General features: G+C 34.1%; 1 protein-coding gene and 1 long non-coding RNA gene across 4 annotated transcripts; both read right to left on the reverse strand.

Moving 5' to 3' along the window:
* Nucleotides 1-2889: 2889 nt before the first annotated feature.
* On the reverse strand, nucleotides 2890-11722 carry LOC109340711 (C-terminal binding protein AN-like). 3 transcript variants are annotated; one of them, XM_019578432.1, is made up of 9 exons: nucleotides 11055-11722; nucleotides 9716-9869; nucleotides 9493-9623; nucleotides 8088-8864; nucleotides 7887-7934; nucleotides 7584-7697; nucleotides 6661-6738; nucleotides 6307-6309; nucleotides 2890-2901 (listed from the first exon to the last, which is right to left on the reverse strand). In XM_019578432.1, the coding sequence occupies exons 1-7, from the start codon at nucleotides 11610-11612 to the stop codon at nucleotides 6667-6669; spliced, it is 1854 nt and encodes a 617-aa protein (XP_019433977.1). In that variant the 5' UTR covers nucleotides 11613-11722; the 3' UTR covers nucleotides 2890-2901; nucleotides 6307-6309; nucleotides 6661-6666. The 3 variants fall into 3 exon arrangements, with proteins under 3 accessions (XP_019433977.1, XP_019433978.1, XP_019433976.1); XM_019578433.1 differs by lacking the exons at nucleotides 2890-2901; nucleotides 6307-6309 and having other exon boundaries at nucleotides 6471-6738; nucleotides 9716-9872; nucleotides 11058-11722; XM_019578431.1 differs by lacking the exons at nucleotides 2890-2901; nucleotides 6307-6309 and having other exon boundaries at nucleotides 6471-6738.
* A 2403-nt stretch (nucleotides 11723-14125) lies between these two features.
* Nucleotides 14126-25873, reverse strand: LOC109340712. The gene is made up of 3 exons (XR_002106827.1): nucleotides 25859-25873; nucleotides 18519-18525; nucleotides 14126-14282 (listed from the first exon to the last, which is right to left on the reverse strand). It is a non-coding gene; the product is annotated as an uncharacterized LOC109340712 (long non-coding RNA).
* Between the last annotated feature and the right edge of the window lie 1796 nt (nucleotides 25874-27669).

The following is a 27669-nucleotide window of genomic DNA, read 5'->3' on the forward strand; positions in this document are numbered from 1 at the left end:
GTAGAATGAGCGAATAGTAGGGGTCACTGCGGTCCCGAGTGGAGGATGAGCCAGCTTCCGGTCTTCGTCCATGATTGGCAGGAGTTTTGAACCTTTTTGCGCGANCCCGAATTGATGATGGACGGGGCAGAGAAGGATTAGGCAAACTTAACCTAGGGTTTAATTTGGGGGGAAAAATTGGAATATGATGGAATGAGGATGATAATGTGAGATTTCTAGATGGTTTTGAGAGGGTTAGGGAGAGGTTTATCTATCTTATAGCACTTGGATCAGTTGAGTTGCAATTTCAGAGACATACAAGTGAAAAGAGGTGGAGAAAATGCCGGAAAAAGCATGAAACCGAGGTGCTGTCTGCACTTAAGCTGCTGGTTTTAATCGATTAACGGGCATGGTTAATCGATTAAAATCATGTAAAATTTGATTTTTCAGAAAATAATGCCCAGGTAATTGATTAACATTAGGTGCTTAATCGATTAAACATGGTAAAAATTGGTTTTCAGCTAGCAGAATGGTTTCAACTTTTTAGGGCTTATGCATGCATTTTAACGGATTACTCGACACATTTTTAATCACGAAAAGTGGTTATCATGAGGTATAATTTTGCACTACAACATATATCATTTAGAACAAGAGACAAATAAACATATAGAGGCAAGACATAACGCAAAGATCTAGGCAGTTTTAATCAAGATATTGTTCATCAAGAATTCCAAGTTCTCTTCTCAGAAAATAAAAAGTATCCCGTGGAAGGGGCTTGGTGAAAATATCTGCTAACCGTCTAGAGGTTTTCAACAGCACAAAGACACGCTGCTGATAGGACCATTGCCTTCCATAAATAAGGCTTTCTCATTACTTCAGTAGCTAGAAAGCCAATTGGCACCACAATTCAGTGATCAAGTACAGACATGGAGGTCAAGAAACAACTCAGGAAGGAGTAATTACACACAAGGAAGGAGAAGGCCACCAAGCAGATTATATGGAGTCATGCAACGACTTATGTCATTTCGATAATAAATAATGTAACATTGTCCAACTCAGAAGTGGAAAAGAACTTATTGAGACACAATCTCTTATTAAGTGGGAAATAAGAACAATTGTCTCATTATGTGCCTTTTCCCAAGATATTAGCAAGAGCCAAGCTAAAAAAACAATATGTGAAATTTATAGATGTTCTAAAGAAATTATGCATTCAGTGAGACAATACAACTAATGCATACTTATGGAAAATTAATTAAGGACATCTTGCCTAAGAAAAGAAAATTTATTAATTGAGGAGTACACTGCTTCAATTAAAAATAAACTGACTACTAAACTAAAATATCCCGTAGCTTTTCCATCTATATTTTATTGGGTATGATGGCTTTGATAAGGCTCTATATGATTTAGAGGAAAGTGTTAGTCTTATGTTTGCTCAATAAAAAGTGGGAGGTGAGTGAACTAAGGCTCGCAACTATATTCATAGTTCCCTTAATTGGCAGGGAGATTTCTCAAATTCTTCATTGGCATGCTCGAGGATTTGCCAATTAAAGTAGGAAGTTTTTCATTCCAACTGATTTTATTGTACTCAAGATGGAGGAAGATGATGATGCAGGAATCTAAAAATCAACCCTGATCCATTAAGGTGACACGAAACTCTTCACATGCTTTTTAATTTCAGCCCGTGTTTTAAATTGCACCCGTTGCATTCGCGATTGCAGTGACGGTTGTGGTTAATGCGATTGCAGTGACAATTGTGGTTACTGCGATTGCAGTGACGGTTGTGGTTACTGCGATTGCAGTGACGGTTGTGGTTACTGCGATTGCAGTGACGGTTGTGGTTACTGCGATTGCAGTGACGGTTGTGGTTACTGCGATTGCAGTGACGGTTGTGGTTACTGCGATTGCAGTGACGGTTGTGGTTACTGCGATTGCCGTCATTGCAATGCGGATTGTGGTCGTTGTGGTGTGAATTATTTTGTGATTAAAAAAATTGAATTTGATGTGGCTGATGGGATTCGATGCGGTCCAAATGCGATTACATTGTGGCCCTATACAGTTGTGTTGTATCGCAATGCGGTCACATCATTGTGTTTCGGAATCATACCATAATTACTGTATGATGCAATCAGCAATTTAAACCACTGATTCCATCCACTGGATTCAGTGGGCTGTGAACACTCAAAGCCAGGTCCACCTTGAATACTTATACATCAGGCAATCTATAAAATAATAAATTCTCATAGAGGATATTATAAATGGCTGATCAAATAGCTGGTTAATTGAATAATGACTTTTTAAAAGCAAAAAGAAAATATTAACAGAACCTTTATGCTTTAGGATGCAAGGAATGTAATTATGTTCGAGTTAATTGATTGTTATTAGGATTATTGTTGCTACAATTTACATCATTTGATGTAGATTACAGTTTGAAGCAGTCCAATGTAGGCTCATGTAGCTGAATGACCTGCGTCATTGTGATTTAGTGTGTTTTATTGCTATTGCATTGGTTACCACAATCTCAATATTATAGTCACATTAGGTAATGTATTCCACAATTTGACTGAATCGGTTCAAAGTTGTGGTCTTTATCTGAACAAACTCCATTTTGACTTCCTGTCTAGTCCTCTTCCCATGAGGCGAATCATCTCAATCACAACATACAGTAAAAAAAAAACAAAAGTTTTTTATCTTCCCTCCTTCATAGGAACTCAAATAATCTCTTTTGCTCCAACGATACCCTGGACTCTGTACTGTAAAAGTGTTTTATTAGGAAGAATAGTAAATAAAAAACACAATGGTAATAAAGAATACTTTAATGCTTAAGACATACTTTATCAGTAATATTTAAATGTATCAGAATATTTTCATAAATTTAGATACGGGCGTTTGTGGTTTGAGATTGTTTTTTAGAAAGCATCTGATCTGAAAACATAAATAGTATGTGATTTCGGTTAGTATATAGTTCAGTTGATTTACATTAAAAATTCGATCCAAAAGTTATATATGATTTCTGTTGGTATTCAGTTTTTTTAATAAAAAATGACAAGTATAACATGTTTTCAAAGTGTTGAGTTCACTTAAAAAAATATGTCTATTTCAAAATAGTAAGTTTAATATATTTTCAAAAGGATCCAATTTATTAAAAGGGTTTTCAGAAAGATCAAAATGTCAATGATTTAATTCATAAGAGCGAAATTTGTTGAGATAAACAGTCACATATTCCAGATGTATTAATTCATTGGTGAAAAATAATCTTAGTAATACCATAAAAGCTTCAAATTCATCTAAAAAGGCAATAAATATACTCGAAGACTCCTTTTATCAAGTCTAATACACTCAAACATTTAAGTGAACATTAACAATATTCATCTCAACTAAAAAAATGACCAAGAAAAATAAAACATCAATAAAGCATTACCAATAACACACTAACCAACATAATTTTAACAATAAGAAAATATTAACTAATAAATAATAACATTTTGAAAGATTAGAAAATATGAAGAATATACATATGAGATTATCAATTGTAAGGTAATTAAATTATAATTGGAATATTCTTCATCTTTTTGCATATATGTAACTAGTATTGGTTCCTTCTTTCAACAAAAAACTGAACAGTTTTATAAAAACCAATCAATTCAAACAATTTCGGTTTTTTGATGTTTCTGTTTGTTTTTGGATTGTTTTTCGGTTTCTTTTTTAATGAGTTTAGATATGAACATTCCTAGATAATATCTATGAAGCTGAGAGAGTGAGCTTTGTAATGCAGTTCAAAGAAGATTGTTTAGCCTTGCTATGGTTGGGCTGAAAGAATAACATTATTTAGCTTAGACAGATTAAGTTTAAAGAGTACACGTTGAGCACCTATTTTTGGTGGCTTGTTGCAATCAAGTGGTGATTATATATTAAAATATCCATTGAGTAACTAAGGACTGAAAATTGCTTAGGTGAAATTCTGTGTTCTTTTATTTATGCTTCATTAGCTTTCGTTTTATCTACATCTAATAAAAGTTAATTGGTTCGGGCTTTAAGTTTATCTTTCGTAACTTTAATCAATTATTTATTTGTTCTTAGCTTAAATGATCTTGAAACCAGAAAAGGTTCAAAAAGTAATTTGAAAACAAACACTCAGTCAGTTCTGTTTATTATTTGTCACCTTCGCATCTTACCACCAATGCATAACCTGTATTGTTTACTATTAATAGGAAAATAGGACAATTTTGAAAGAAAAAATATGACAAGTATAGTAAATTTATATTTATAAAGCTTAGTAATATTTAATAAAAAATTACATATCAAATTATGTTCCACATTGGACAAAGTTCCATATAAATTAATTAACGTGTTCCTGATCCTTGATGATAAGGAAATTATGGCACGAAGTGCTATAAGGCAAATTATGGATAAATGTAATTTTTTTATCCGTAAATATTAATATATTAATATTTGTTGTGGATGAAACTCGAATCATCAACTTTTTTCACTTCAATCATTCACTTTAATCATCAAATCACCTCTTTTTTTTTAATTTATTACGAGTGAGACTCTAATCCACAATGTTCTTCCATTCATTCCTTAAAGATAAATGTAACAATCTTTTTTCTCATCAAAGATATTCAATCTTAATATATCACACATCAATATACCCCAACTGTAGTATAGCTTATTTTTTGAAAAATAAGTTTAAAATGTAAATTATTTGTTTGGTAACCGGATGAGATTTTATACTTAACTTTTTTTGAGAAAATAAGCTAAATGTAGAAGCTCTAAAATCATAGATTTATTTATTTTAGGTTAGTTTTTTTTTCAATTTTTCCACTTCCCATTTTATCTCATCATAATTTTATCTATTTCATCCTTTTTACTCTTCCATCAAACTTTATAGCTCTCCATAACTCTTTAATTAAGGATGGAATTATTAAAACTTTTGTATAAAACTTGACATTTGTGTACTATTTATTTTGTGAATTGTCTAATTCAAGTCTAACAACTTCTACTTATTTATTGATTTCTGTGTGATATATTAATTTTAATACTATTTAACAACTTCTATTTAACAACTTCAGTTAAGATGTTGTTTTTAATACTAATATTAATTTTTGTCTTATATTTTATTTTAATATATTTTTTAGCATATTTTTATGCGGTATTAAAAATTAAAATTTTTATGGTAAAAATATATATAATGGCAAATATTAAAAAAATGTATACTTAAAAAATAGTGTAAAAATCAATCAAAATAATCATAACATAAACAAATAACCTCATAACCTTTTATGTAATTTACTATATAAAAATAATTTTTCTATTTTACCCAAACAAAATATATTAGTTTATATTCACTTTTCAACTAAGAAAGTCAAAATAAACATATCATAATCTTAACAGATTATAATCTCACAATTTATGGTCTAACAGTTTATAAACTACAACCAGCGTTGTTAAAACCGTACCGATTATAAAACCGGTCATGGTACTGATATAGTGGTACAGTAGTTCAACTAGTGGTTCATTAATTAAACCACATGTCGGTTGAATCGAACATACCTACTTACTTATATATATATATATAAACCTATAACAAAAAAATTCCAAATAGGTAGATATTCAAATTTATAATCCATATTTATAATCTACTCAAAATTCACATAAACAAGCAACTTTAAGTCTTTAACAAATTCAAGTCTAAATTACAAAACATATATCAATCCAAAAGTATCACTTAACAACCGCAAAATATAAATAAATGACACAAGTTCATAACTAATTCTACAAAACAAATAAATTTGGAGTTTTAACATTTAACACCAAGGAGTCAAAGTTGTCCCATATCGATATTATATTTTTTGCATCAAATCTCATCTTCAGATAGAACTCCAAAATTACACAAATGTCACTGAGATTAACACGAAAGTTAAGAACCAAAATGTGTTATCTAAGTATGTCTTAGAAGCATGTGTCTTGAAGTGTTGAAGAAAGGTTGGAAAGATAGGTCACCTTGGAATGAGTTTTTTAAGTTTTTTTTCAACAAAAAAAAATATATGTATAAACCGGCCAGTTTAGTGAAATACCGGCCGGTTCACCGGTTTTGACCAGTTTTTGACCAATTCTATATTTGGCCGGTTGAACATCTATACCGTACCGGTTAGGAGACCGGTTCACCGGTTGAACCGGCCAGTACGGTCTAGTTTTAACATCATTGACTAAAACTAAAAACCTAATCCATACTAAACACAAACTTTTACGACAAGTACATCAATTGCACTTAAGTAACCAAGCTCAGAATTTTTTTTAGGAAAGAACAATTTTTCATACTTCTGTGACTTCCTCACGAAATCCATTTGAAATCAGAACAATTAATGAAGGAGATAAGGGGATAGTGTATTTCCGGAGTTACGGTATTTTGGGGATTTACTATATTGGATGAAATATTGTTTCATAAACTTCAGGATATGAAAATTGAAACCAAAATAAAAATATGATGAAACGAGGGCCAAGTTCGTCACTCAAATGAAACCTCATGAAAGTTACAAGTTCCTCAATAAATAATTAAAAAGAAGGCTAAAAATAATGTTCTACTTTACAACATGGAAAAAGTAAAAGATTTGAAAGATCAAGTAGCGGGATAGGAATTCTTTACAAAATCATACTTCTTTAGTAAAATACAGACCGCGTGACCTTAGTCTATTCAAGCCAACGAGTAACTCCATCTTCTCCTACAGTCGCCAAAATCTCAATGCATATATCCAAAACAGCCTAAAATTTGTACCAATAGGATGAAACACAAATATAGAGTTGTCAGTTTGCAGAAATTGTATAAACCAAATTATCAACAAATCATAGTATCATAGGAAAAAACTAGATCTCTGATAAACTAAAGCATCATGGTCGGCATAAAAAGTATCATGTAAAAAATGAGTCTTGAAAGCCATCTTGTGGATCTCTCCAAACACGTTCCTTGTCTAAAGTATGAGAACAGGCTTTGAGAAAAATAAGTTAAAAAAACACATTTTCGAAAAGTAAAACAAATTTGGGAAGCTCGAATAACATATGCTGCCAACTAAAACTGTTTCACAAATAGTTACCAAATGTGACAAGGGTCTTTAGGGTCTGTTTACGAGTTAATTTTTGGAGTATAATGGAGAGAATAGAAATGTTTGAGAGTCATGAAATACACTTGTGAGATGACTCTTAAGCCTTCGTTCCCCATTTCTTCCCTAAAAAAAAATTCACAAGCGGTAGGGTCTGTTTGCGAATTGGATTTTGAAGATGAATGAGGGGAAAAGAAAGGCTTGGGAGCCATGAAATACACTTGTAAGATGACTCAAAACCTCCCATTTCCCTTCCTTCCTCTCCAGAACCTAACTCACAAACAAATACTTAATGTCTTTATTGAGTTCAAATCTTTGAAACAACCTCTCCACTTGTGGGGCAAAGTTGCACATGTATACCCTCCACAGACCCTACTAAATGGGAGCCTCATGTATTGGTCCGCCCAACAACACCAACTACTCCCAAATTAGAGGGAAAACATTTGAATCTCGTGCCACGTCAAATATAGATTGCAACATAATTATTTAAGGAAAATCAAGAGAACTCACCGTTGGATTTCTACAGTTGACCAGTCTACATTCCTGTAAGGAACCTTCTAGAGTCCAATTCTCCCAAACATCAAAACTATGACTAGCAAATACAAACTCCATTTTTCTATTGATCTGCAAATTACATTTATAACAATATTAAAAGCCTCAACTGTATTAGTAATGTAATATAAATAGTAGAGGAAGCCATATATCCAAATCTTTACCTTTCATTCAAAACAAATAAACTACTAAAAAAACAGACATAAATAATCAAGTCCAAGGGAAATATATGATCAATCTTCAGCACTATAATGCAATTACCTGCAGTAACTTTCCACCAGCAGCAAGAGATCGTAAACCAATTGTGTCCTGAAGTAAATGCATGGACATTCTAATATCAGCGGCTTTGCATCAAACACAAAATTCCACAATTAAGACATCTTATACTAATCTAAACTAGTGTTTGAAATATGTGCTGGAATTAAGCTCCTTGAATAATTGAAAAGCTCCTTTAAAACAAACCTTGCTTCTAAAGACAACGAGGAACTGTGCAGCCGGGTCTCTTTTTGACACATTTGACATGGAGTCTAGGATCCAACATCCACCTTTAACTCTTTGCCTTGAGACATGAAGAGCAGGGAAGTCTCTTGCATACAGAGCTATAACATATCCATCTCTCAAAAGTTCAGTGCAGCTTCCACTAAGCCTCATGCTAGACTTTAGAGCTTGAGTGGCAGTTTGTTCTTGTATAGATTCTATTGGAGTTTTTCTACTTCTCGAGCATTCAGAGCTGGAGCTCAAAGCCTGATCAGTACCACTCATAGTAGCAGTATCATCTCTTTGGGATGTGCCTTCTTTCTCTGGTGCAGAAGGATCTAGTTTTTGTTGGGACTTCTGATGTGTATGCCTCTTTTTTGCCTTTTTACCCGACCTGCTGCGCCGTCTATCAGATCGAGTGGAGGTACTATGAGTCAAACTTGAAACCTGGTGCTGGGATGAAGACTCTTTCACTTGATTACCTCCTTTATTGTGGGAGCCTTCTGGACTAATATGAGCATCATCTGTTGGCTCGCTAACAATGATCTGTAGAGCATTTTCTCTGTATTCTTGATCGCTTTGTTCATTTCCATCGTCCACCTCACTTTCTTCTTCCATATCAGACATGGCATTCTTAGGAATGATACCATCAATGAAGAATGTTTGTAATATAGATATAGCTTTCTCCCTTATCTCCATCCAAACTTCTTCACTGTAATCGGCACTTCGTGGAAGTATCAACACGTTTGGCATCTCCTTAACCTGAAGTAGGCATGCGGTAAAGTACATTTATTTATTCTCAGAATACAGCTTTTAACTTATTCTGTTCTTGCTCAAAAAGAATTATATATTGTTTTTGGAGAAACAACAATATCCTCCCTAGACCATTGTTATTATTTACAAATTACAGACATTATTTGCTTCATTTTTTCCCTCTATCGGTTGGGCCGTGGTGCCACTTCTAGTTAAATAAGGCTGCCTAAATCATCACCATAACTGTATCCACCACAAAAATGGTATCATGAGTCGTGAGGAGTCCGATGACTTCACTAACAAATACAAAATGGATACATGGCTGTGTGGACGATAATGGATGCATGTGCTTAAGACCATGCAACATGCATGTCCTGGCTTAAAATTTGATATCAACTATATAAAATAATAGATTCTAATGATCCTTGAGGATGTTTTGTTCTTCTGATACAAATAAAATTTAAACCCTCTGAAATATTCTACTACAAAAGTAAGGATACAATAATTTAAAATAATGCAAAAGTTCCCTCTAAATCTCAGTCATAGTGGGGTGAGAATTGGTCAGTAGTTTAGACTTTTGTGAATGCCTATATCATACCTAGCAAATTAAAGAATTCAAAACATCAAGTTACCATACCCATGCTTCCATCCATTGGGGCCCTTCTGCACCATCCAAAGCACATCCAGCTAAGGTTCCATCAATCAAGAGCTGCTTTACAGCACAGTCATCTAAAAGCTGACTACTGCCGGTATTTACAAGAAAAGCTCCTGTAAAAACATTATTAGTTCATGAAGAGTATTCAAACCAAAAAAACTAATAGAATCAAATGAATATCTATACAACATAAAAAAGTACATACCAGGCTTTATATGTTGAAGACATTCAGCACTAAGAATCTGAATTGTTTCATTCGTTAGAGCACAATGGAGAGATATGAGGTCGCTTGCCGCAAGTAAATCATTAAGGGTGTCCATTCTTCGTGCTGCAGGAGGGAAGTTTACTTTCCCTTTTTGCTGCGCACAAAGGTAGCTGTTTAGACTTGGTATTTGGGAAGTAAAAGATTTGGTTAGAAATCATGGCAAGCTGCTAATGATTTTCATTCTCCCAAAGAAACAAAAAATACAAGTCAAAGAATGGCACATTATGGAAGACGCATTCATAAGTTGAAGACTGTAACAAACAAAACTTCAGCTTCAGCAACCCTTCTCACAGAAAATTAAAAAAAAAAACTAATCATATGACTTATATTGGTTGTGTGTATATGCACATGTATATTAGAGAAACAGAAACTTTGAAGCACAAGGAAACCAAACCAAAGTTTGACCATATTTCATCAAATATTAAGGAATAGCAAACAATACAAACAAACATTTCAGAGTACATAGATTGTGTAAACATGAAGCCTCGTGTAAGAATAAATTATGTTAACTGTCACCGATTCACTCAAAAAAGGATTTACACAAACAAATCATCAACTCCTGCAGTTGATATATAACCTGTTAATCATCGAAGACAAACCAGGAAAAACTCATTACCCTTCCAAATCTCTAAAAAACAAAACAATGTTTCATTTACCTCTGGAATTATGAATAAATAATAAAAAGGACAGACTTGGGCTATAAAGCTCCTGTTATGTGAGGGTCTCGGGTTGGACGAACCAGTTGGGTCTACAGTAATCAGCTAAACCACTCGCACTTGCAAGAGGCTAATTACAACAACTCCAACCTGCAACTTATAACCATATGGCGACAACTCCAACAGTTGCGCCAAAGCTCCCCTTTTGGTCTACACAATTTATTTCCACCGGATAAGTGAGTGACTAATCTTTCAGGATATGGTCAGACATCTAAGTAAGAACTCCAACCAACTCTGTCTTTTACCCTATCCTGATATCGAATTCAGGACCACATGCTTATGTCATCAAGCGCATTCTACTTGAACAACACATATAGATCAAGGCTCCCTTTTTAAAACAAGTAATCGACTCATATTCACACGTTAAACATCATTTATCATCTCAAATGTCAAAATAAAATGAATTATGACAAAAATAAGGTCCATGTTAGAATAACTAATTTACCAATGGAATCACAATAAAATGTTTATCATAAAATCCGAAGCAGGAAACACTAATCACCACTTCAAATTCAAACCTTTTTTTAAATTAAAATTGGTTAAATGAAGGAGAAAAAAGGTACCGAATAAACATCAAAATAAAGCACGCTCATTTTGAATGCCAAACTACGAGTGGCCAAAGACCTAGCAGATGCAGATCTACCAACAATTCCCAACACCAATCCACGGCATCGCCTCATCCCACGGCACAGCGGCTGCACCGATCCGAGCCAACCGGAGGCCGAAAGTGAATGCCGCGAGAGCAGGTGTGTCCGGCGAAGGAGACCGAGGAACAGAGCCATGACGGTGTCAGCTATCTCCTCAGCGCGTGAGGTATCGACATGGACAAGGCGAAGGCCGAGGTCCGCAGCAAGGGCGGAATCGACAGCACGATCGGCGGAGCCGAGGCAGAGAATGAGGTGGTCGGGGCGGAGGCGGCGCTGGGCGGCACGAGGAAGGTAAGCGAGGGAGTGGAGAAGGACAGCGGCGGCGGACTCGATCTTGCCGTCGGATAAGCGGCTGAGGGGGACGTGTTCGACGGCGGCAACGCCGGTGAGGGAGTCGAGCTCGAGGGAGGAATCTTCGATGCAGTTGAGTGTGACGACGAGGGGAAGAGGCGTAGGGTTGTTACGGTGAGGCATTGCCGCAGAGGATCTGTGTTTGGTAACCGCAACAGCAACGGTGTAGTGAGTGGTCTGCTCCAACTCTTGCACCTCTTCTACTACCTGTTTAGTTGTGTTGTTTTAATTTACTCCATGTCACCCAATCTTTGGAAATCGGAATAAGGGTTTTTTCTTCATCCAATTATTAGGATACTATCTTAGCGGTTATGGTTTAAACTAGGTTAAAAATGACTCGAATCAGATATCAGCTCGATAATGATCAATTTGGTTTGAAATTTAATCGTATTTGATATGAATTATTTTGTTAATTCGAGTTTGCTTCGATTAAAGTTCGTGAACTGTACGGATCAGTTCAAATTGGTTTATTTAGACAATTTAAATAGTTAATTAATTTTAAATATAACATTATATTTTATATATATATATATATAATAACAATAAATATAAAAAATAATGTATGAGTAATAATAAACATAAAAAACAGTTTATATATATATATTGAGCTAGCTCATGAATCTAACGAGTCGAACTATATCCAAATCAAATTTGACTCGTTTATTTAATGAGCTCAATTTTCAGCTAGAGTTTGACTCATTTGGTTCATGAACCAAGTTTATCGAGTCAAATAATGAATCGAGTTTCGAACGAATACCGAATTGGTTTGTTCTAGTTTAAACCATGAAACTAATGTAATTGAATTGAACCAAACCAAATCACAAAATGAGGTTTGGTTCAGTTATTTTTTAAGCAATTGTTTATGTTTTGTTTGATTCATGATTTTAGAAATTTAGAAACATTGGAACTAAATTCAACTACATATTATAAAAAATTGATATTATAGAATTCTTCGAAATTATTATTAGGTTAGTGTTATATATGTTATTACTTATTAAATTGTTATATATATATATATATATATATATATATGCTACATATTAAATTGGATCATATCTTACGTGGTATTAGGTTTGAAATTAAAATATATGATACTTTGAGTGTCATGATAATCTGCAACATACATTCTAACTTTCATGATACTGAATTTGAAACTAACATATATCATAAATTATTATACATGTATAGTTATATATATATATTACTAATTGTCAATTTTAATGTTATATATTTGTTCCTGATTGATATATATGTTATTAAATTGTTACGTATTTTACTAATCATGAATTTTATTGTTATATATGTTATTAACAGTATATATGTTGCTAATTATGAACTATATTATTGTATATGTGTTCTTCGCTTTTTTTTCCCCTAAATTATGTAATTGTTATATATGTTATTAACAAGAAATTATGCTTTCAATTTTTTTAGTGATAATAGTAATAGTAGTGGTTTTTTTGGATAAACAATATCTCTTGTAATACATTTTGAACTTTCAATTTATGCAAAAAAAAAAAAATTAAAAAAACAATAAAAATCGTGGAACCGAACCAAACAAAATCATTCATCATCTATTCGGTTCTTGCAATAAAATTTGCGGTTAATTGAGGCGAATCAAACCATTTTTTGTGTTCAGATCGATCACAGACTTGCACCAAAAATCGAATCGAACTCTTACATCGCGACTCTCCAATAATGGAGAAGCGAGTACACATAAAACAAGAGGAAAAAGTAATATGATTTCACATTTTTATCCTTAAAATATAATCTGATAACAATTTTACCACTATGTGCAAATGTAAAAGTGATAAATTATCTCTCCAGTACTAGATAATATTATTTCCCCTTTTTAGTCCCATAACTTTGCTTTATCATGTCATTGGTTAAACTTTGTTATGTACCTATTTCTTATTATCACATGTGTCTAAACTTGCCATGTGTCTCTCACAATTGTTTTGAGATTGAGCTCTTCAAGATAGGAATTATATGGTAATTTTATGGGAAGATAAATATTACTAATATAGAAATGATGTTTCTACTATTATCTTTATTTTTGTTTGAATTTTATTTCTTAAAATATTTCAATGCATTTTCATGATTTAGGTTTTCACATTTATAATATAAAAGTTTGTTTCTAGGTCATTATCATATTTTTAAACTTTAATGAAATAGTATCATTATTTATAAGATTGTTAGTTGTAATTATTCCATTAAACTAAATATCTCTACTACTTTCCAGGAGAATGCAACAAATGACATGGTAAATATTCAATGGTTGAGATTAAAACATGAATTAAATCAAATTCAAATAATGGAAAATGGACAAAGTCCATATCCCCCAATTTTTCTTCACTAGCATTGTTCTAAATCCTAACATAACCCTAACTTTTTAATTAGTCTCATGCCTTTGTTTTGCTCCAAGCACCACACCATCTCTATTGTGGGAGCACATCTTCTGTCCTAAAAAGTGTGTCGCTTCATGTCTTAATTTCTTTGGTTGATCAGAAAAATATTTTATTATTAAATTTTAAACTTAAATATATGTTTTCCAATCAATCAGAAAAAGTGGCACACTCTTTTGGTACAGTAGATGTTGACCACGAGCTTTTGCTTGAGCATCCGAGAATAAAGGCACATGAACAATCATTTGATCCCCATCAAAGCATGCATTGAATCCCTTACACACTAATTGATGTAAACAAATAACACACTCTTCTACTAAAATGGGTTGGAATACCTGTATGCCTAATCTATGCAAAGTGGGCGCTCGATTCAGCAATATGGGATGTCCTCTATTGTTGTTGTAAGTGTCACCCCACTGTGTATTTTGTTGCTACATGTTGGTATCAACAGGTCAGAATACACCTAGAAGGGGATTGAATAGGTGTCGCGGAACACCTACTCCGCTTTTCCTATATTTTGTGCAAAATATAAAACTATTGCACTTAATCAATTATGTGTGTGGATAATCGGTGATCTTGTGTTCTAGCATATTTTTTATTTTAATGGTTTCTTGCTACGCAAGTTAGCGATTACCAATCCTTATGCAATTAATTGATTACAAAGATTACAGAATTATGTTAACACATATTATAAGGTGTAATACAGAATCAATTCAATTAGCAAGAATATAATAAGCAAAAGTAAATGAGATTAGGGTTAGAAAATTGTGCACAAGGAAATTTTTATCCCGGTTTGTTTGTGGTCCACTACAAACTATATCTAGGCCTCCCCTTCTGATCTCGGGAGATTTTTCTTCTGTACTATTGACATATTCTTTGATAAACACAAACTTCTAATAAACGATAAAACTAAGAACAACTATCTTGGACTCTATAAGCTTGACAATCTCAGTTTGATCTCTCTATCTCGCCTATTAAGATTACCTATCTTTTCGCAATTAGGCCCCAACCAGGTATCGCTTGCACCAAGACCTCCTAGTCTTCGTGAAGAACAACAAGATCTCTTCTTGAAGTGAAGTTACTCAACAAGAGATCACTTTCCTTGATTAAAATAGATTTTGAGTTTTCTTGAGTACTTAATACTCGAGTATAACAATGTAAACTCAACTCTAAAACTCTAAGCAGAATACTCACAAGAACCTATTCTATATGAGAAAATTATGCAAAGGTTTTCACAAAACAGATTTCACAATTTCCAGAAAATAGACTTTTCTTACTTTCACTTTAAAATCTTAACAAGAGAACAAGAATGAATGGTATGTACGAAAAGCCCTAGAGATGCATGCTACAACTTCAAGTTCTAAGCCTTATTCGACATACTCTTATTCTCTAAACTTTTCTAATGCAATCTATATGACAATGTATGCTCAAAGATCTTCTGAATTTGCAAGATATGAAAAATATGAACCTTATGCCACACGGGCCAGAATTCCAGCATTTATACCAAACATACTGATGCTATTATTAATCGATTATTCATCTACTTAATCGATTAGCGAGCTGTTAAAAGTTAGTTTTTTTGTTATGTCTTAATTGATTATACAGTGTCTTAATCAATTAACACACCATCAGCATCAGATTGGTTAGCTACTGTAATTCACGATAATCAATTACATATAGTACTTAATAGATTATAATGATTAAAAATGTTTTTCTTGATGTGAGGTAAACTACCTATATGATATGCACATGTTATACATAGCTTTTCAAATATAATATCTTTAATACATAATACTATGTATGTGAATGCATAAGCCTACTTATTATATGATATTTGGATGTGATGTCTCAATTTTAATCTTATTTATATTAAGGTTCTTGTGAGACTCCACCTAGGTTTACCTAACCTAGACTCGATCTAAGACAATCATCTTAAGACTTCTAATAAAATTAAAACTTACAATATCCTAAGTCTATAGATGCAACCCTTGCGTCTTTGGCTCGTTGTTTGTTATATGATCTTCAAGCTTACTTGCATGTCTGTTGTCTTCATCAAACTTAGGTTAGTGTCAAATGTGCAAGTCTTGACTCTTTGTGCTTTCAATCCCTCATTTTTTTTATAATGACAAACTCTACACCAAATCCTTATTTGATGATGATCAACATGTGTTTTCTTAGGTTGGTTAAATGTCAAAGTTGCGCTGCTCTCCCTCACTTTGTTGTCCCCATCAATCAAGCAATAAGGTGATTTAAGCAAGATTTAGGTAGCAAACTTACGGAAGCTCAACAACCTAAAACATAACAAACAACAAAACAACATTTCTCCCTCTTTTGACATTATCAAAAAATATAGACAATTAAATGATAATAATTGTCCAAAAGTAAGAAGAGATGTTATAGTTGATGAAAAGAAATTGTAATTAATTATTAAGTACAGGCTACTATTGATTAACCAGTTTTTACAAACTATGATTGATTAACTAGTTTTTCCCTTTGTTTTTGAGTTTTTTTGGAAACTTGCTAGAACATAGTGCATCGAATGTGGAGCAGGTATAGCCCATTCGAACTTTCCACAACATGAGTGTGTTACTTTAATGAAACCAAATCATGGACAATGAGTTGCAAATGTGAAAATAGAATGTTACAAAGTATTTATGAGTGAGTTATATTTGGGTGATAAGTTTGTCAGAGATCAAAGAAAAACTACTAACTAACCCTAAGAAATTGGTTTAAGCAAGGGTAAACTAGAGGTTTCTTGTGTTTTAGTGAGGATAAAGTACTAATTTGTGGAGTTCAAGAAAAGGCTGAGTAGAGATTTGATGAGTTTAAGAGAGGGTAGTGGTTTGAAAGGGAAAATCTCACACTATTTATCATCTCCCATTAACTCCACTTTTGCCTGTAATACGTTGTAGACATGTTTCACAATGTTAGTGTTGCATTATTGTTATGATTTAATCAATGTACGAGTACATTTGAACTTTGAAGAAATATGTACTTTGTCATTGTTTAACCTGCACTGCATTGGTATTGTCCAATTGCAATAATGTAAAAGAATGACAATTATTGTAATCATGGTGCACAAAAGAGAGGGTGAGCATTAGAGTTGGATAATAAATATTTGAAGTATAATAATTATTTTCGTTGGTCTGAATTCATTAAATAATCTTATTAGATTTGGGTAATAGATAGAGTTGGATAATAATTATTTGAAGTATAATCTGGTTTACAGTCAAATATTTGTTAATGTGTGTTCATGTTAACTCTCAAGAAGGAAATGATGCAAAAAAAAGTAGGTTAAACCACTATATATTCACTGCAATTCTTTTAAGCATTTTATCAAACAAGTTCTAAGCAATATATTGAAACATGTCATGTTTTATATGAAGTAAAAAAGGGTATCTTTGTCATATTTTTTATTAAATGACATGTAATATGTACATGACACTTTTATTTAATGGTCAACTAAGAGTATGGATGATCAGTGTAATGTGCATATATAAATCAGGAGTAGTTTGTGTATGGGCAAAAAATGGAGGGGTAGTTCGTGTAATTTCATTAAAATTCAGGGAATGTCTGTGTAATTTACTCTATATTTTTTAAGTGGTCCTTAAATAGACAACGTCATTTTGGCCACAGTAAGTAAAACATTGTTTTAAAATTAATAAAAATAATAAAATTTAATGAGGAAATTAATATCAGAAATTGCAAAGTGTTCATGAAATTATGTGCAATATGATTTCTTTCATTGTGAGGGAGACCATTTTTTGAAGTGTTCGTCTCTTACAGTTTTCACAAAATGTAAAAACATGTAGATGAATATCGTCTTTATTTTTCAACTCTTAGTTACTCTCCTTGATTGAAATAACTAGTAGAACTGCAACAACAATAGGATTAGTGACTCGGACTAGATAATGACTCAGGCCCAATCCAAATACAAGGTCAATGAAGAACCCAAATGTTGGATCCCAAAATGCAAATGTGGCCTTGACAAATCCATAGTTTTAGACTATCCGAAAAGGACTAATGTAACACAATCATGTCATCTGTTGTTACATATTGTAAATACTCAATTTTGATCGGGGTAATTTGGTTTTCAAAATAATTAAGTTAAAGAGTTAGATTTTGAATTGAGAGGAAAGGCGGGGAAAAAATTGAAAAGGAGTTGGACGTTTTTGGCTTAACCAGATTAGGGTTGGAAACCCTAATCTCCCCCCCCCCTCTTTATAAACCAAACTTAGTAACTAATAAAACCCTAATTAGAAAATAAAAGAAGGCAAACCTTTTTTTATAAAAGATAGAGAGGAGAAGAGAGGAAGTAACCATAGTGAGTAACAAAGAAAAGCAACAAACTCAATTGTTCTCTTCTTCTACAAACTTATAAGGTTTCGTTCAACTTTCTTTTTCCTTCTCCAACTTTAATAAAATCAACGATATGAGATTGTTTTCAAATGATATTATCATGAAATAAATATGTTTTAGCTTATGATCCTTTTTTATTATTTGGGTTACCATTGCTGAAGAGGGTTAACTGAAACTCACCCGGTAGCACCACTGGTTTTGGTGCAACCATGAAGCACTGCACAGGTAAGGCACAAAACAGAACCAGATAGTGGTCATGGAGGACCGCGCATCTCTAGCGATGTTGTCGGTTGGACGGTGCTGTCCAGGGTAATCTCCGCCACCCATGGGGTCTAGAAAGGATCCTAAACCGTCACCTATGGTGCGGTCTGCTGGCCACGCTGCCACTATCAGTGGCCAAGCTGCCTTCGCTGTCGCCAACAACAATTTCAACAGTCTAGGTGGTGGATGGATGGGTTTCCACCAAAAACCCTAATTCCTAAATTAAATCCACTCAAAACCCCAACCCCCAATTTAATTTAACCTTAAATCCCCAATTTAATTTAACCTTAAACCCCCAATTTGACCTAACCTTAAACCCCAAATTTAATTTAACCATAAACCCCAAATGTAGTTTAACCCTAAACCCCCAATTTAACCTAACCCTAAACCCCACAAGCCTAAACTCCAATTTGATTTTAAAACCAAATTCCCAAACTTACTTGTCCTAACCCTAATTGACAAGTGAGTTTCCTTTATTTTCTTTTATTCTTCATTTTTAATTTTATTTGTTTATCTCATTTATATTTTTATTAATCTGTTTTTTTGTTTTCTATACTGATTTTTTTTGTTTTGTTGTTTTTTATTTATTTTTTCATCTAATAATATATATATATATATATATATATATATAAATAAAAGAATGTGAAAAATAATATATTTATAAAAGCAATATGAGGTAACTCACTATAGGTCTTGTCGCGTTACTTTATGTTGTTAATTTTCTTCAAACAATTTTTAAAAGCAATGGGGTAACCTACTATAGACCTAGTGCATTGTCACTTTACCCTATATTGTTAATCCTTTTCAAATAATTTTTAAAAGCAATATGCGGTAACCCACTATAGACCTAGTGCATTGTCGCGTTACATTATGTTGTTAATTCTTTAAATAATATATTTTTAAAAGCAATATGAGGTAACCTACTATAAGCTTAGAGTCTTATCGCATTACCTTATGTAGTTAATTCTTTTCAAATAATTTTTAAATGCAATATGAGGTAACCAACTATAGGCCTAGTGCCTTGTCGCATTACCTTATGTTGTTATTTCTTTTCAAATAATTTTTAAAAGCAATATGAGGTAACTCATTATAGGCTTAGTGCCTTGTTGTGTTATCTTTTGTTGTTAATTATCTAAATAATTTATTTTTAAAAGCAATATGAGGTAACCCACTATAAGCCTAGTGTCTTGTCACGTTATCTTATGTTGTTAATTCTTTTCAAATAAATTTTAAATGCAATATGAGATAACTCACTATAGGCATAGTTTTTTGTTGCGTTACCTTATGTTGTTAATTCTTTTTAAATAATTTTTAAAACCAATATAAGGTAGCACACTACAGATGTTGTACCTTGTCACGTTATCTTACTTTGCTATCTTTATAGAAAATAAAAATATATCTACCAATCAACTATTTTCTGAAAGAACTACGTAGCCTTGATTTCTCTATTGCAGTTAGGGGTACGTAGGAGCATGTATTTCTCTGTCAGACACAAAAAATTATAAAAAATGTTTCTTTTTTTGTTTTGTTCATTTAATAATATGAAAAATAAAATTAATATTTTGAACGGACATCTAATTTATTAATCTAGATACCATTTTTAATTATGTGGTTTGAGGTGCCTAACACCTTCCTCATCCGTAATTGACTCCCAAACTCAATTTTTATGTGTGAGCAAATCAACTTTATTTTCAAAATTGTTTTTTTATTCATGTTTTCCCTCTAAAAAAACATTGATGGTGACTCCACTACATTTATTTGCATATTTCATGTCGCGTCCACGAAGGTGGGATAACGACAGCATGACGACTCCACTAGGGATAGTTGAGAATCAAGCCTTAGAAAATTAATTATGTGGATATTTAGTTCATTACTTTAATTTCATCCTTTCATTTTATTTTTGTTTTTGTCGTTATTTTTTAACTACTTATTTGTAAATAATCATTGTATATTGTGTTTTGTTGTCATGTACATGTTCTAGGGTTATTATCAGTTTTTATGCATGTGTTATTAAGGTTTGTACACTCTCACACAGACTGCAATATTCATGTATTATTACTTCGTCCGTCTATAGCGCCTATTTACATATTGTTAGGGATACATTGGATTATCATCATTAGGCTTTCATGCACATTTCGGTATTGCACTGATATATCACTCGGATTGTCACTAGGTATTATGGATATGACCCTCATAGTATCTCGTACATCTTCGTGTCATATTTGTGATATTCGGGTCGTCAACTTCCACTAATTACAGTAGTCTGGGGACCTAGAGAAAGTCTAGTACCACGAAATTCTGCATATATGGACCTTAGAACTTCACCCTAGGGTATGCCCTTTTAGACCGAACAAACCTTGAGAATCAAACACCTTTATATAGGACACATGAGTATACATCTTTTTTTATATATTTTTATTCGGCATAAGGTCGGGGAAAACCTCTATCTCACAGTCATAAAGTGACTCACCGTCACATGAGCCTAAGTGAATGAATGTACCACTGCACTTTGGTATTCTTATGCCACGATGAAAGACTTACAACAAAAATCATTTAATAACAACATCTACATGCATATCATGCACTTGGTCATAAAAAAATATAAAGAAAAAATTCATTTCATACTACCATCTACTTGTATATAATGCATAAAAAAGAAAATTGCATTTTATCCTCACATTTATGCATGTCATGCACACATGCATAAAAGTTTCTCATACAATCATCCCTTTGTTTCATGCATGTCGTGTTGTTTTCTTAAAATAAGAAAAAATCAATCAATAAAAAAGAGGAGCGAGAAGCAAAAAAATGAAGAAATTCACATAACATTCATGTAATTGCAACATTCTTTCTATATAAAAACATTCATCAAATCATATATGCATTGCTTACACTTATGTGAAAAGAATAACATTGTCATGTATTTTTTTAGGATTTGTTACCAATGATGTCTTGTTCCGTACAACCATAGGCCATGGACTACCAGCTAAGTGCTAGTAATGGTAATATCACGAAAAAGGTAAAGGTCGATTGCAAGGTATCCAGACTCGGTAGCCTCATGGTAATTATCTGAGAAGATTCCCTCTGAAGTTAAAGTTGAGTTCCTGGAAGAGTACGGAAGACTGTATGACTTATTGTTTGTTGATGCCAATGTTGCAACCCTCAACGCGCCGACTCAATTTTGGAATAGCGACCTAAGTGTTTTCAAGCTGCCCCATATAGACACCATCCTAGTAATAGAAGAGTATCATCAATTACTTTTAGTTCAGAGAGACCATGAAATCTATATCCCAGGTGGTGAAGCTCCAACTGAAGCAGTCAGGAAAATTATTGGATTGACTCCTATCGATCAAGTGGATAAGAGGGGCCATCAACGTCGACTACAGAGTGATTGGGAGCGTCACTTGTAGAAATCAATGGATTAGGAAAATCGGACAGTCATCAAGCTTGTCTTGGCCCTCTTCATTTATGGGTTGATATTGTTCTCTTCCATTCCTGAATCAATCGGGTACAAGGTCATGAAGGTGTTTTAGAAGGTGTTCAGGTGGATGTCTAACCCCGTGCCAACAATCCTAGGTGATATGTTCATAGCCCTATCCAATTATCATCGGAAGAGATTCCTTAAAATCCGGTATTGTGCTTACTTATTGTATGTATGGGTGGCCACACATGTACACATTGCCAAGTATCACACTTGAGGAAAAGGTAGTGGGTCAGTGGAGGGTTACTCTTGATCATCTTGTGCCGAATGAATACATGTAGATGTGTTATTGGGGTCCGCAAAAGAGCATGATAACCAGGTGCGGTTCGTACAGTAATGTTCCTCTATTGAGCATCGATGTATGTTTTTGCTACACACTAGAACTAGTACTGCGACAACTTGGACGAATGCACATTAGACCGAGTGACGAACCCCAGAGTGTCATATGCCTTTATGAAGATAATGATGAGTTAATAAGGAAGGTCAAGGAAGCCTGGGATAATCTTGTTGTTAGAGATGATCAATAATGAGGAGCGGAAAGAGTTTACAACACACCTGAGTATGATAGTTGGAGAGTAGCTAGGGTTAGAGAGGTAATGATCACGCCACCTTTGCCAAGAGAAGAGAATCTATCCTCAATGGAGAAAGAGCTCCAAGGTATGGTAGAAACCATTCGAGAGCAAGTGAGCATTGTCGATGGCAAAAGACAAGATGCTCACATCGAAATAATAAGAAAAGACCATGAGATTGAGAAGTTGGTGAATGAGCTAAAAGTAGAAAAGGAAGCATATGTTCCAGCTACTCCAAAAAGAGCCAAAATTTAAGCATATGTCGAGATCCGTCTGCTGAAAGAGCAATTGGAAGCCCAGAGACAAGTTATGGAAATAGACGCTAAAAAAAGGACTGAGTTAAAGGAAGAGTTAAGGGGTTTCAAGAAGGTCGTCCATCTCAGAGACTTGAGGATCGCCGAGCTTGAAAAAGATCTCAGATTAAGTCATTAACAAACCGTTGTAGGACAAGACCAAGTCGCTCATTTGATGAAATGAGTCTTGCATTTGCAATAAGGGCAACAAAATATGGACGAGTACCGAGAGGCTTTAACCATGGCTAAAGATATAAAAAATGGTACAAGTAGAAGGTATATGAGCTGCAGTCTAAATGCAACAACATGGGGCTCGAGCTCAATTGGAAGGAAGAGGATAAACATAAAGAACTAAAGGTTGCTAGAAGAATCACAGAAGAAGTCGAGGGATGCAAAGAAATGTTGAGGCACAAATCCATATCTTTTTTGGGAGATACCCTCAATTATGATTGGCTCAAAGATTTTGAGTCTGTGTACCAAGAAAGTATAAAAGTAGGGGCTAATCTACCAACAAAGGTCATAATGTTCATCAAGGACTATAATAACACAACTTAGAGAGTCATGAATTTGAGGGAATCTGTGGGATGGATGAATCCCGAGCCGAAGAATGAGTCATATTTATGGAGGAGGACCTAGAGGAACAAGAAGATATTATTATAATAGATGATGATTATGATGAACTTTTGAATCGTGTAAAATGGGGAGATGAAGAGAAAAATTATAATTCCCCCCTCTTCAAAAAATATATGATGATAGCAATAAATAATGTCCATTTTTATTTCCTTCATCTTCAATCTTCTATAGACTTCACCATCATGCTCAGTTCTTTTAAAATGCAAAACTCAAACGTCTAGTTAAGAAGAATTCAAGGCTCAAGATAACATTACTAGCGCGAGGCTCAGAAAAATGCAACTATACCATGGAGCCCTCATGATCCTTCTATGGTTGTTATTAACCACGGTACGATCTAATAGGGTTATAACCTTAGAAAACGGTTGTGGGATGGCCATCAAGTGTTGTGTAGACAATTCATCCTTGGGTAAAAGGGAATTAACCATATATAAATTAATCCTAAGGAATGATTATTTAATGAAACATTTAAAAAAATGCAAGACTTTAATTAGAAACCATTGTACAACCTCGGAGGAACAACTCCAATCTAAGCCACTCTTACAACACAAGGTCACGTGGAAGAATGCATGTTCAAAGGAACTTCAGAGAAGAGATTAATGAGGTGAAAGGAAAGATGGATGAACTAGCTCATTCACAAAATAGGATGGAAGACACATTGTAGGACATCAAGAATAGTCTTGTCCTTCTAATTGTGAACCAAGGGGCGATGAATGACGAAGGCCAACAATGGAATGTTCCCCTAATCGGCCAACAATGGAATGTTCCCCATGGGGAATTCCCAACAAAAGGTAGAAGGCTCTACTGGGCCCGTTTCGAACACCCTCAAGTGCCCATTTTTGGTCAACCGACAAGATCACTCTTGATCATGAACAACAATCCAACTATGGGTCCCTAAGGATTAAGGAGTTATGTGATTCCATAAATGTTGTGATCTCTAAGGATTTCAGGGTGCCCAATTTTTTCAAATTTGATGGAAGTGGCAACCCGTGGTTCCATCTAGTTAGTTACGATATGAAGATGGAAATATGGTCAAAGGAGGACAATTTCCTCATTTGTTATTTTGATGGGAGTCTAACTAACCCGACATTAGAACGGTACATGGAGTTGGATTTAAGTCGCAGCTCTAGGTGGACCGAGCTTGCTAATTTGTATACGGATTAATACAAGTTCAATGTGGAGTTGGTCCCGACTTGTGAACAACTGGATGCAACGCTGAAAAAGAAGATGGAGTTGTTCAAGGAGTATGTGATAAGGTGGAGAGGGTTGGTAGTCCACGTCTATCCCAAAATGACCAGGCCTAAGATGTGCTCCTATTTTATGGGGACCATATGTTGGGATCATGGTAGGGGTCACATACAAGGATTTCTGTGAGCTAATGGATGTTGGCGATAGAATAGAGATGTTGGTCAAAGCTGGAAAATTGTCAATAGGAGAAGGAGATGGCATTGCTGCTAAAAGGAATTCACTTGTGAGGAAGAAGGAGAACAAGGTAAACCAGGTGCACCACCAGTAGTAGTGGAGGTCGCAGTATACCCCTTCCGAGACAACACCTACCTACTAAGTGAACAACGTCCCTGTTGAAAGAAGTTTTCTCTTCGATGTGTTTTCTTTATTTGGTTAAGTAAGTGAACTCAGTTTTATTCTTTGTTCGTCATCTCGACTTTGTTAAAATAAATTCCAACGCCCGTATAATGGTTTCAAGAATATTTCAGTTACAACTTACTTCTAATAAACATGTGAATAAGTTATTCCTTCTTTGCTCCATCTCGGCTTTGTTAGAATAAATTCTAACGCCGATACAATGGTATCGAAGCAATCCCCTATTATATAATTATTAAGTACCTTTGAATACCATCTCGGTTTTGTGGAATAAATTCCAACATCGGTTTAATAGTATTCTATTGTACAAAAGTGATGAATAGTTAGTTGTTAGAAACAAATAAATAAATAAAGAACAAAAGAATAATAAAGTTACGTGACCTTTATTTATTTACTCCATTTCGGGTTCCTTTTATTAACAAACCAAACTTCTTCCTTAAGGAAGGTTGGTATTAAAGAATAAATAAATTGCGGAATGTAAATAACAATAAATAAAAGTTAGTAAGTTAGTTTCATCACTTTTGTATATTAAAATGCGTTTCAACAAATAAATTTATTGATAATACTTTACTATTTTACAATTTACACCTCTTTTAAGATTCAATTGTAGTATAGTATAGAGTTATGTCGAACCACAAGGAATTGCCTAATAGAATGAATCATATGAATATGTCAATGCACAAATAATGAGTGAACATATTTTGGTTGTTTTTTATTTGATTTGATATGCACATAAACACTTAACAAGAAACATAAACTAAGTATTAACAAATTCTTGAAGAGACAAGATCCTTTTGAATGATGAAAGTATTTCTCAACTTCTTATGTATTTGAACTACTTAGACAAGTTCTTATGTTTTACTTTGATTAACTCCAAACACCAAGGTCTGAAATCCTCCTTTTAGTGTATGTCCTAAAATGGTAGAATGATGATCACTTATATTCACTACTAAATAATACTATGTCCACAAAGACACTAGGTTGTCACACCCTAATCTTGGTTACTCTAATATTGAACTAGTAATGAATAGAAGATCATTAGAAAAGCATATTTAACTTGGAAAATAAACTAAGTAGTACAACTACTTCTTAGTTTATTTGTTAAGTGTTTGAGACAAGTAATTTTTCATGACTTGAAATCGTTTTTTATGTGATCAATCTAAAAAGAGCATTAAGAACTACTCAAACAAGTTAAATTAACCAAAGCACCAACTTGAATGATTAAAATTCAAACTTAAAATAAAAGAAGAAGTAGAAATACATAACCAACATTCAAATGAAATTGTTAGGAGCATGAGCCATCCATCCAAGGATTGGATGCTTTAAGTTCCAAATGAGATTACAAAATGGATTTTTGCATCTCATTTGCTTTTCTCCTCGTGAATTATAAACTAAAAACTATAAAACTTACTTACAAAAGCTTCTATGAACCGAACTTTCAAACTAAGAAATAAGAAGAGAGAATTGTGTTTTTCCTTAAGGGAAGAAGTCCTCTTTGAATGAAGGAAATGCCTTCCTATTTATAAAGTTTTCCATGCCACCGCTGAGCTGCTTATATGCACCGCTCAGCAGCTAACCAAACCCTTCAGCATGAGTTTGGTCACTTGGTCAAGTAGCTTGGTCACCTCCTTAAGCTTGACTCACCAAGGCTAGTTGTGAGCTATGGGATTAACTATGGTGAGCTACTCATGAAAAGCCTATGGTGGGTTACTTAAAATGAGGTCATGCATGACTTCATGGTTTCTTGATGGCTAAGTTAATTCTGGGTGCACACCGCTGAGCACACATGTGGCACCACTAAGCTGCTTGCTTGAGCAGCTTTGATCATGTTGACTGAGATGTGGCTTGGTGGTTGCTGACCTGGTCAGGTGTTTAGTTCACCGTTGAGCACACATGTGGCACCGCTAAGCTGCCTGCTTGAGCAGCTTTGCCATGCTGACTGAGACGTGGCTTGGTGCTTGCTGACCTGGTCAGGTGTTTGGTTCACCGATGAGCACACATGTGGCACCGCTGAGCTGCCTGCTTTAGCAGCTTGGGCGTGTGCCAGGCTTGTGTCTGACCATGCTAAGCTTGTGTTTTGACCGTGTCAGGCTTTGTCTGGTGCTAGGCTGAGCGGTCAAGCATGTCCGCTAAGCTGCCTGCTTAAGCAACTTGGTCTGTGCCAGGTTGGTTTGACTGAGCTAGGTTGGGTCTGACCTTGCCAGGCTGGTATCCAGGTCAGCTCAGCGTAGCTTGGCCCACGCTCAGTTGTCTGTTTGAGCACCTTGAGTTTGACTTCTTTTTCTTCTTGGACCATGAGTCTTTATTCTCTTTTCTTTTTCTTTCTAAATCCTACAAAACACATTAAAGAGAAATACAAACACAAATATACAAGATTGTGATATTTTATCCAAAAAGTATTGTTTTTAAGTTGGTTTTTCTCAATTATGCTTAAGATAAGTGCCATAAAAGTCTATGAAATTTAGGTATCTTTGGCACTTATCAAATTCATGATATTTTATCTAAAAAGTATTGTGTTTAAGTTGGTTTTTCTCAATTATGCTTAAGATAAGTGCCATAAAAGTCTATGAAATTTAGGTA

The sequence above is a fragment of the Lupinus angustifolius genome, unplaced genomic scaffold (assembly GCF_001865875.1).
Source record: "Lupinus angustifolius cultivar Tanjil unplaced genomic scaffold, LupAngTanjil_v1.0 Scaffold_233_65, whole genome shotgun sequence".
NCBI lineage: Eukaryota > Viridiplantae > Streptophyta > Magnoliopsida > Fabales > Fabaceae > Lupinus > Lupinus angustifolius.